Source organism: Manacus vitellinus, unplaced genomic scaffold (genome assembly GCF_001715985.3).
Source record: "Manacus vitellinus isolate BGI_N305 unplaced genomic scaffold, ASM171598v3 scaffold_44_pilon, whole genome shotgun sequence".
Classification (NCBI taxonomy): Eukaryota; Metazoa; Chordata; class Aves; order Passeriformes; family Pipridae; genus Manacus; species Manacus vitellinus.
In genome coordinates this window covers 6,543,960-6,554,910 of record NW_021940565.1, presented here as the reverse complement: position 1 = coordinate 6,554,910, position 10,951 = coordinate 6,543,960, and the positions used below count along the sequence as shown (strand labels likewise).

Here is a 10,951-nt window from a genome sequence, read left to right as displayed (position 1 = left end):
GCAGAGGAGCCCCTGGGGCTTTCTGCAGTCCCTGGTGAGCATCAAGCAAGAGAAGCCCAGCGAGCAGGAGGAGGAGGAGCAGCAGCCGCAGCACCATCACCACTACGGGGGGCTCTTCGGGGGAGCGGCGGAGGAGAGACCCCCCGGCCTGGGCGGCGGCAGCGGCGAAGGAGCCGGCCAGAGCGTGATCCAGGACCTCAGCCTTCTTCACCACCTGCACCAGCATCCCCACCGAGACCTGCTGCTGACCGGCAGAGGCGAGGGCGCCCCAGGGAGCGCAGGTGAGCCAAAGCACGACGCCCAGGTCAAGAAGGCAAAGAGGCCAAAGCCAGAAACTCAGGGAATCAAAGCCAAGCGGAAGCCAAGTGCTTCATCCAAACCCCCCCTGGTGGGAGATGGGGAAGGTGCCGTTGCGTCCCCCAGCCAGAAACCTCACGTCTGCGAACACTGCAGTGCTGCCTTCAGAAGTTCCTATCACTTACGCAGGCACGTGCTCATCCACACCGGAGAGAGGCCTTTCCAGTGCAGCCAGTGCAGCATGGGCTTCATCCAGAAGTACTTACTGCAGAGACACGAGAAGATCCACAGTAGAGAGAAGCCTTTTGGGTGTGACCAGTGCAGTATGAAGTTCATCCAGAAGTACCACATGGAAAGACACAAGAGGACGCATAGTGGAGAAAAGCCATACAAATGTGACACTTGTCAGCAGTATTTTTCAAGGACTGATAGACTGTTGAAGCACAGAAGAACATGTGGTGAAGCCATAGGTAAAGCAGGGCCTGGAATGGAGCCTGGATCATCAAACAGCATGGGTAGCTTGGCTGCATTGTCTCAGGGAAATACAAGTTCCTCAAGGAGAAAAAGTAAAACAAAAAGTACATCCACTGAAAACAAAGGAAACAAGTGTAGCAGCAAAATAGCTGAATCTCAAGTTACAAGTAACGTGGCCATGCCAAGTTATGCAGTTGATATTCCTATTGTGTCTTCCAGTGGTGGTCTAGTTGGCACAGGCATAGAAGAACTTCAGAAAAAGGTGCCAAAATTGGTCTTGAAAAAAGCAAGCAGAAAACAGGCAGACAAAAATTACCTTAATTTTGTATCACCACTGCCAGATATTTTGGGGCAAAAACCACTGTCTGGGAAACAGAGTGGCTCTCTGGGCCTAGTAGCCAATACCGGTGTAGAAACTATTGGCCTTCTCCAAAGTACAGGTGGTAAACCGGGTCAAATAAGTAGCAATTACGATGATGCCATGCAGTTTTCCAAGAAAAGAAGATACTTACAAACTGCAAGCAGTAACAGTGCCTTTTCACTTAATGTTGGACACATGACTTCCCAGCAGTCCGTCATCCAGTCTCCAGGTGTTAGTGTTATGGATAACGAAGCTCCTTTATCTCTCATTGATTCAGCATCTTTAAATAGTGAAATAAAGTCTTGCCACGACAAGTCTGGTATTCCTGATGAAGTCTTACAGAGCCTTTTGGACCAGTATTCTCACAAATCAGAAGGCCAGAAAGAAGATCCTTTCAGTATAACTGAACAGCGTGTGGACTTGCACACCTCAGGAGAACATTCAGAGATGGTTCAGGAAGAAAACTTGAGCCCTAACTCTCAAACAGTTTCAAATGATAAGGCAAGCATGTTGCAAGAATACTCAAAATACCTCCAACAAGCCTTTGAAAGAACAACCAATAGCACTGGTTTTGCTTTTGGACCCAGTTTCCAGTTTGTTAGCTTGTCTTCGACTCTCCATAACCACACTCTGTTTCCAGACAAACAGATATACACTACATCTCCACTTGAGTGTGGCTTCAGCCAATCTGTTACCTCAGTATTGCCAACTGCGTTGCCAAAACCTCCATTTGGGATGTTGCTTGGATCTCAACCAGGCTTTTATTTGTCTGCTTTGGAGGCTTCGCATCAACAGTTGACTCCTTCTCAAGAGCTGGATGATCTCATTGATCCACAGAAAAACTTAGAGACTTCGTCTAACTACCAGTCAGCATCTCAGAAATTGACTGGCCAGAAGGAACAGAAAAACTTAGAATCCTCAACGAGCTTTCAGATCCCATCTCAGGAGTTAACTAGCCAGATAGATCCTCAGAAGGACATAGAGCCTAGAGCAACCTACCAGATCGAGAACTTTGCACAAGCGTTTGGTTCTCAGTTTAAGTCGGGCAGCAGGGTGCCAATGACTTTTATCACTAACTCTAATGGAGAAGTGGACCATAGAGTAAGGACTTCAGTGTCAGATTTCTCAGGGTATACAAATATGATGTCTGATGTAAGTGAGCCATGTAGTACACGAGTAAAAACCCCAACCAGCCAGAGTTACAGGTAAGGTCCTGACTGACTAGGCTGTGGAGTCTTCTTAATGTAATTTGTTTTACTTTGACAACACTGCCATTGGAATGTTTCTACACGGTCCTATTAAGAATAATGTAACATGCCCTTTCAATGCAACTTTTCATATTTAGTTTATTTTGTTAGCGTGATTTTTTTTTAGCTCTGTTTATTATGGTTTTTAATCAAAAATCAATAGTTTAAAATAGTGTTTTTGTTCAAGTGACAATGTTTAGCAATCAAATTTACATTATGTAGATTGTCAGGGAATAGCCCAAAAGTTTTAAATGCAAAAAATTAACTTTTTTCCTAGGACTGAGGTTTATTCTAATTGCTTTACTCTCAGGAAAGTGTAATGAAGCATGGGAATTCTATGCACCGTTAGTGTATTGGAACTTCCAATTTACAGATGATGACAAATATATCTCAGCTTTTTGAGGAAGGGATCTATGACATTTCAAATTGCTGTCTTTTATGTCGGCTGATCTGAAAGAATTTTGCTACCTAAATCTTGTTGTTTTTAAAGTACTCCTGTTCTTCCAGGTAACGCTCATTCCAGGCAGGTGGAGCAAATACTCTTGGGTCTGTAGGATGAACCCAGCACGGTAGCTTTAATCTGAACAGTAATGTCCCCAGAACTTCTGCATGAGACTGTAATTCCGTAAAGAGGTTCTGTTGACACAAACCATGAGAACAAAGTGTGTGCATCTGGTTCATGTCATTAGAACCCCAACTTGAAACTACAGTCGTAATCCAGATAGGCTTTTGGGATACATTATTTATTATACATGGTTCAAAAAAGTCCATCTCTTACTCTTCCCCTTTTTCATGTTCTTTTAGTGTAAAAGGGTCCCTCTATTTTATTGTGTTCCTGGTTCCTCTGGACTTGGTCTTGGTGGTCCCCTCACCCTTTTCTTTCCCTTATTCCCTACTCACTCTCTCACCCCAACTTAATAGCTAGCATTTAAAAAGATTTACATTCCAGAAAGTGCATATCTTATGATGTGCTTTCTGATGTCTTAAGACATCAGATGATGAACAATGAACACCCACATGTTTTAGAACTATGTCAAGGTTTCCATGTACAATAAGAAATAATATACTCCCAATTGTACATATTAAGGCCCTTATCCTGCATCAGGATCAGCTAACACGGACCCCTGTGCCCAGCTGGGTACCAGTGGTGTCACTGAAGCTCTTTACAGAGAGAGGGGCTTGCAGCAGTTCATCATGGCAGGCTTTTAGGGCCTAAGGCTGCAATTCCATCAAAGGCTTCTGGTGATGACATCAACTACAAAAGTAGAACTTGAGTGGCTTGTTAATATCAACAGAACTTTTCTTTGGAATTATTGCCTTACTTTATGTATATTTTGTGGTACATTATTTATTATATGTGAATCCTGATTAATGCCTGTGGAGCCATGGAAACCTGCTAGAAATACTGGTGGCCATTCAAAGCTGCTGAAAGGCAGTGGCACTGCTCTAAACCACTTTTTGCAAATGTATTTTTTAATTAGTTTTTTAATGTAATTTTGGTGATGTTTATGATGATGGTTTTTTATGTACTCTTGGTGATGTTTCAGTCTTACGTACTTTTCTGTTGTCAGGAAGGTACCAGTGGTTGTTTGCAGTCTTATTGTGTAATCAGCCTATTACAGGCTTCCATGTATAATAAAGTTATTAACATTGTGCAAGTGTAAAACACTTCTGGTTATGAAAGTGGTGTATTATTAAAGGAATTGTTACAAAAATCCTGGGTAATTTCTCCTGTTGTCCCTCACCACTAAGAATTGAAACCTGAGCCCACTCGTGATCTCTTTTAGTAGTGTCTTTTTTTTTTTCTCCCCCTCACTAATATAGAGTTTGTTCTCATAGAGTCCGTGTAACTCCATTAACTTTTTATTTATACTTGATTCTGTATTTCATGCTGTTTCAGTTTAAATAAGCAAACAACAACTGTTCTTTACTCACAGAACCCAGCTGGTCATCGGGGATGGAATAGTCCATAACCACTGTGTTGGCTTTTTGAGTACCTTTTCTTTTGTTTTACAGAGGTTATAATTTACATTCTTTATATTGTGTGTAGTAGAAGTTGCATATGTATTGTTCTGGCTGTTTGCTTTAACTTAATAAAACCCATTATTCACAAAATCATTAAGGTATCACTTCTATTATCCAGTCACACTTGAGAACCTATTAGGGAAACATTAAGAGATTAAATTTTGAAAAGGAATAATATAACTTACTGGCATGTTTTCAGCTTATTCTCTTCAGTTTCCTTTTGAGTCAGATAATCTGAATGTGCTATTTTAGAAACCAGGGCTCTGGTTTTCTCTCGTACCTTTAGCTTAGCAAAACTGAACAAATTTCCTGAAGTTAAAATGTTCATACAGCCTCATCTTTTCAAATCTGTAGTTTTGGTTAAAAAATACCTAAATTGCATATTGTTAACTTCAAGACTTTTTATAATTGCTGGAAATTCAGAATGACACGTATGTAATATAATTTCATTCAAGGTAAAGATTGTAGAAGGTTCCCTATCTGCTTTTTGGGGAAGGTTTTTGGTTGTGGTTCCTCTCCCCCCCCATGCTAACTTGTGCATTCTAAAATGCCCAGTAAAAATAGTACTGTAGCAAAATAGTTAAAAGCATTTCAGATTATCTGAAGATAGTTTGTGGATTTACTTAATCTGTATTTTTCTTCAACTTCACATGTGATTTTGAATCAAGACAATGACAGATGAGAAAAATGCTTGGCATGCTGAAAAATGGCAAAAACTTTACAAGGTAAGTATGTAATAATGTCTAATATTCAGAAAATGGCTAAGAATCATTTAAAAAAAATCTGATGGAGACAGTGGAATTTTGCACAGTTTAGCAGTCATTCAAAAATGTTTCTAAATAGAGCAAAACTAAATATTTTCCTACTTCAATATGGAGTTCAAATTTTTTTCTCTTTAGATAATGAAGGTTAAGGAAATGTTAAAATTGCATAGAAATCGGGCTATGGCTTTACCTGTTACATATTAGAAAACTATATAGTAAGAAGTAGTTAACCCACATGAACTAAAATGTTATTTGGGGATGTGGCAGTGAAAGATGGAAAGGGAAAGCAAAATGGCTCTTTATTTCAAGGTTTGTTTTTTGTTGTTTCTAAAGAAATTATAGGAGGGGAATGATAACCTGGTTCCTACCACTAACAGGATTGCAAAGAAAAATTGATAATACGTGATGATAGAAAATTGTGCATAAATTGTTACACTTTTTCTTTCAGTAGCTCATGTTTTTGCTTTGAAACAAGTGCATTATGGTACCTTGAATTGTGAATGCATCTCTGTGTCCCAGGCCACTGAAAATGCATGTCTGACCCACCTGCAGATGATATAGAAGAACTACGTAAAATTTGTCTTAGCTCCTGAATGACTTAAATTGGACACAGACTTGTGGGTGAAATGTTAGAGTGACAAACAGAAATGAAAGCAGGATGGAAAAAAAAGTGAAAGCAGAATGGTGTGAAGAGTGGTTGCAATTTCAGATTTATGGACTACTGATGAAGAAAAGCTGCCTAATGCCTCATGGAGCCCTTGAGAAGATATTGGAATAATTCAATGTTTTCTATTAGTGGTTTTTGTTGTTTCAATTGTTTGGTCTTTCCCCACCCCCAGTATTATATGCTTGATAACAGTGTAATTGTCTGAATGATGCTTCTGCTGTTTTTTCTCCCCACCAACTAGAAATCAGCCTTGTTCATATCAAGTTGCTGTTGTGACTGTGGAAATGTTTGTTATACCCAAGAAGATACTTGTGACAATGTTTAAGTTACTAATTTCATGTTCTAGCATGTGTCCACGGGAATCAGGTCACTTTAAAATGAAAGATACTGTTTACAGCCCCTGCTGATTACCAGCTTTAAACATTTGAGCTGTAATTTTCCAGGCTCTGTCTGTCTCATGCTCTATGCACTATCTCTGGGAAACTTCTGCAAAAATTGCTCACATATTTCCTAAAATTAGATTAAGGAAGAAAACTTTCTTGTTCCACTGGTGTTTTCATCCCTTGCTTCTTCAAAAACAAATTAGAATCATCTCCCCACAAGCTAGGACTCTAGACTAGGTTGGTGGATATCCCTTGTTGAATCACTGTTCTTGAAACCTGATAATAATTAAAAGTTTTTGAAAATGCTTTTACATTCAGAGATTTGAAAGTTTGGCAGCTCTGTCTCCAGAGATGACCACTCCAGGATAACAGTCAGGCTGTTACAATCATTTAGTCTGTTACTCCATGTGGCAGTCTTCAGTGTGTGTACATGAGTGCATGTGTTGCATATTCTTAGGTTGGAATCTGTTTTCTCGCTGCTTCTATGAACTGTACTGTCTTTTAATATTCTTCTCAAGTGATTTTTGTGCAATTTTTTTGTTTGTAGAAAGACTTAGGAAAGTATGGTTTAGTATTATACACAGCGTTTGGAACACAGGGTATATACCCTGCTTACCAAATGAGCAACTGTCATACACTTTGTTGTCTATGCTGTTAGAAACATATTTCTTGTGTAACTTTTTTCACTGGCTCTTAAACCCCAGGTTTATTTCAGTGTTGTTTGCTTTCTCACACGTTAGAAAAGAAAACAAATATATTTTGCCATATCCATATACTGATATTCTAATATTATGGGGTTTATAGACATACATTTACCTTTGGATGCCCAGTTTCCTTTTGATACCTATGACCTGGAGGGATAGGTGCTGACATTTCATCTCTGTGACACTGACTGTAGTTGAGTTCCATGGTATAAGATCTCTGGGTTACAACAGCAAGGTGGTGTTGCTTGGATAAAATTCTCTGTCATCGTGTCATCAGTCTCTTGTAATGTACATTCAGGGTGGAGTGAATTGAGGATTAAAGAGAAGATTTAGTTCTGACTTTTTTTTTAAACTTTCATAATATTTATAGTAATGTCAATTTTTGTATGTAGCATACTACTATATCTTCATATTCTTTTCAATATTTTGCTTTTAATAAATTTCCAATGTATTTGGTAATTTTAAACCTAATGCTGTCCTAACTGATGGTAGGATGTTACACTAGAAAGCTGTCTGTCTACTTGGCAACCTGCTCTGAAATTTGATAAAATATTATACAGCCAGACTCAAAATGAAGAAAGAATTAAGAACTAATTTAAGAATGTATTTCTTTGATTATTTTAATATACTCTATCTTACCTTAAAATGTATTTTAAATAGCCTCTTATTTAGTGCTACATCTCTCAAAACATTCTGTGAGGTAATGAGGCATATAATGGTCACTATGTAAGATCTGCAACAAGCATCAGATATTCTATAGTAGCTCATGTGCCACCTTTGATGCTAAAACCTGCTCTATCTAAAAATAGGTTCTTACCATTCAGAATATTCCTGTGTCTTGTTCAGAAGGATCCCTTTACTTTGTGCTATTGGCAAATGAGATTTGATTTTGATTTTTTTTCTCAAAGGCCAAAAGACTGGCTGCTTTTTCATCTTACGATTTCTCCTTACAGTGTGTACTCCTCTGTGTGCTCATACTCTGTCCCCAGTGGAAAGGTCTTGACTGGGACATGATTGTTTATGTGGCTGGAAGTTATGTCAGTGGTGGTAAGGATGGTTCAGTCTACTCAAACATTCTGAATGCTACACTTGTTTTCTGATGGGGGGGGAAATGGCTCACAGGTGGGATGTTTTTGCTGTTACATTCTGAGAGGAGTGGGAATAAAACCAGACTGAGACCTGTTTAGAGTAGAATTTACAAAGAAATCCACGTGCAACTTGTTGAGTGGCAGGGTTTAGAATCAATTTAATTTCCTTTCCGGTATTGAGGAAATATATAGATGTGTAATAAAATATATTGCATATTTTTCTGAGGCGCTTTAAATTCTGATGGGTAAAATATACCAGTGGAGCTTCTTATCTCTTAAACAACATGATCTCTAGAATGAAAAATATGTTGTCTTGGAAGCTACTTGGTCATACTGGATAGTGAGACTAATAAGGATTAGCTTCTTCAGCTGAGGAGGGCATTTATATTGTGTTAACTCTCTGCTTGGAATTCGATCAGGTTGGTAGTAACACATTTACTTGTAGAAGCTCCTGGCCCTATCCTGTCTGAAGGGGCAGAAGGCAATCACGCAGTCTTGGCAGAGAGAGCATGGCCTGCCTTTTACAGCTGGGCTGTGGCCAAGGGTTTGGAAGTGCGAGAGACAGTGCAGCAAGCTCCATGTCTCAGAACACCTAGGGTTTTTTGGAAGACCTGGCATTTCCAAGTATTGATTCACTATGTGAAAATGAAATGCAGAGATCTGTGCCAAAATTCTGCTATCTTGAGTTTGGCCAGAGGGCTGAATAACCCTGGTGTTATTCACTAGTAGTCAACAGAGATGTGTCACTAAAACTATGCAACCTGTTTAGCTTAAAGAATTTTATGAAAGCTAGGTCAGATGATATCATGAACTAGGAGCATCAAACCCTGTAACTGAACATGTACACTTGGTGTTCTTAGTGCAGTCTCTATGAAATCTGTATGAAATGTGTAGGTTGTTTAAAAGTTTACTTCCTGAGCATTCTTAATTAAAACTTCTTTCCAGGTTTGCTTCTCTAATAGTAATTTCATATTAGTCTGGAGATGTGAAAGTTAAACTAATTACTCATCTTGAGATCTTGGAACTTGGATTTTTTTTGAGAGCAGGTAATAATTTTTGTGCAGATACACTAAATTTGATTATTTATTTTGGAGCTGAGAGACTTTGGAGTAAAAGTAGTTTCAGAGTTTGTTTTATGTGGTTCAGGAAATCGTACTTCACACATGTTATCTTAAGAGTGGATGGCAAGGGGAATAAGACTGCTGAAATCATTAGTTTTTACAATTTTTAACACCATATTCTGATGCTTGCATGTTTTGTTCTTCTCACAATGAAGCTAAATTAAAATCTCTGAGAAAGAGGTCCCTCTAATATAGCGTAATGAAGTCTTTAAATGGGTACAGTTGTAGGTCATCGTGAATAGGAATGCAGTGACCTTTGTCTTGACAATGAAGCTGACACAAGCTTCTCAATGAGCTGTTCTTTTTTTTATTATTTCTCCGCCAGAAAGGACACAAATAAAACAGAGGATCCCCTTCTCCCATCAGTGAACAAAATCAAAAGACTAGAAAATGTATTGTAATTTGTCAGTTTGCAAAATCTAGAAATAACACAGACTTCTCTCTCAATATAGATACTGCTACAGGAGTGATTTGTGGCAAGGAGTTGGGAAAAGAAGGAAAGTCTACTTGACCGGCCATATGACTAGTAAAGGGCCTTCTGGTTTCTTAAGATGCTTTGTAATTGTCTGTTTTGATTTTGGGATATACAGCAGTAAGGCATTCAAAATTACTTGTAGCTACTTATAGTTTGGAATCTAGAAAAATCAAAAATCTTTGTGTCATTGATTTTCCACTTACTTTTGCAGTACATTGCAGGCTTGCAATGCACTGAAATCTAGGAAGGCTTGAATTTCTTGGTGGCCTGTATAAAAAAGCAAAGTGTTTTGCAGAAAGCAGATAAATGTTGTGACCGTTTCCCAGTGGGGAAACACTGTTGCTCTATCCAACTTCAGCAGAGGTTTTTGAATTGCAGTACTCAGCAATTTTCTTCAACTGTAGAGAATCATCTGTCATTCTTAGAGAATGACATTACCTCTAGTTGAGGACTTTCTCAAGGTTTCAGCAATGTTGATCTGAATTGTGCTCTCTCTTGTAGAGGAGAGGCCTGTGTAGCAGAGCAAACTCTGAAGTGTGCAGTCAAGGTAATGAATGGAGATTAGTTTCTTTTTTAAGAAGTCATATATATAGAACTGATCCTCTGTGATGAAATACTGATTTTATTTATTTTTAGCTAAGAACCTGACTACATGTTTTTTTGAAGAGCAGGTTGATGATGATGAATACTATTCCTATGAGGCCACAACCCGAGTACCTGAAACAGTATTTTTTTTGAGACCGTCCCTCTCTGAGAATACGCTTCATCAAAAGGAAAACAAGAAAGGAAAAGTTTAGAGTGTGCACATGTTATTTCAGAGCTATGTAAACTGGAAGAGTGAAACAGCAGTTACCACACAGTACACCGATACCACATAAATGAATCTAGTGCCCAGTGAGAAGTGACTGTAATAGGTGAAAATAAAAGGGTATGTGGAACAATGTGTTAATGGTTAGAAAGATTTAAGTTGTTCCTTTCTGTAAATGAGAAGACTTACTCATAAATCTTACTTTATAAGCTGGGACATGACTAATTTGATACCAGAGCCTTTTATTTTTGCAACTTCGTGTCAAATCTTCTGAGGGATGGAAAGTGGAAACATTGATTTTCTTTTTCCAGGGGAAAAAGTATGCCGAGGAGTGAGGTAAATTCTTAATGAATATTAAATGCTATGCAGTTTCTGCACATTCTAACAAACCAGTAATTTCTACTTATTTATCTTAATGTGCTAATATAAAACAAAAACTGCCATGCCTGGTGTTTAGCAGGCTGAAGTGGGCTAATGGCAATCTCATGAAGTTCAGCACAGTGAAATGCTCAGTCCTGCACCTGTGGAGGAATAACC

At 38.7% G+C, this 10,951-nt stretch overlaps 1 protein-coding gene across 1 annotated transcript in view; it reads left to right on the top strand.

The window, feature by feature from the left end:
- ZNF281 (zinc finger protein 281) overlaps positions 1-4,490 on the top strand; it is a 5,640-nt gene extending 1,150 nt beyond the window's left edge. Inside the window, exon 2 of the mRNA XM_008926865.4 lies at positions 5-4,490. Coding sequence (XP_008925113.4) covers positions 5-2,341 — 2,337 coding nt within the window. The 3' untranslated portion in view covers positions 2,342-4,490. The remainder of the gene's footprint in view (positions 1-4) is intronic.
- Positions 4,491-10,951: the final 6,461 nt, after the last annotated feature.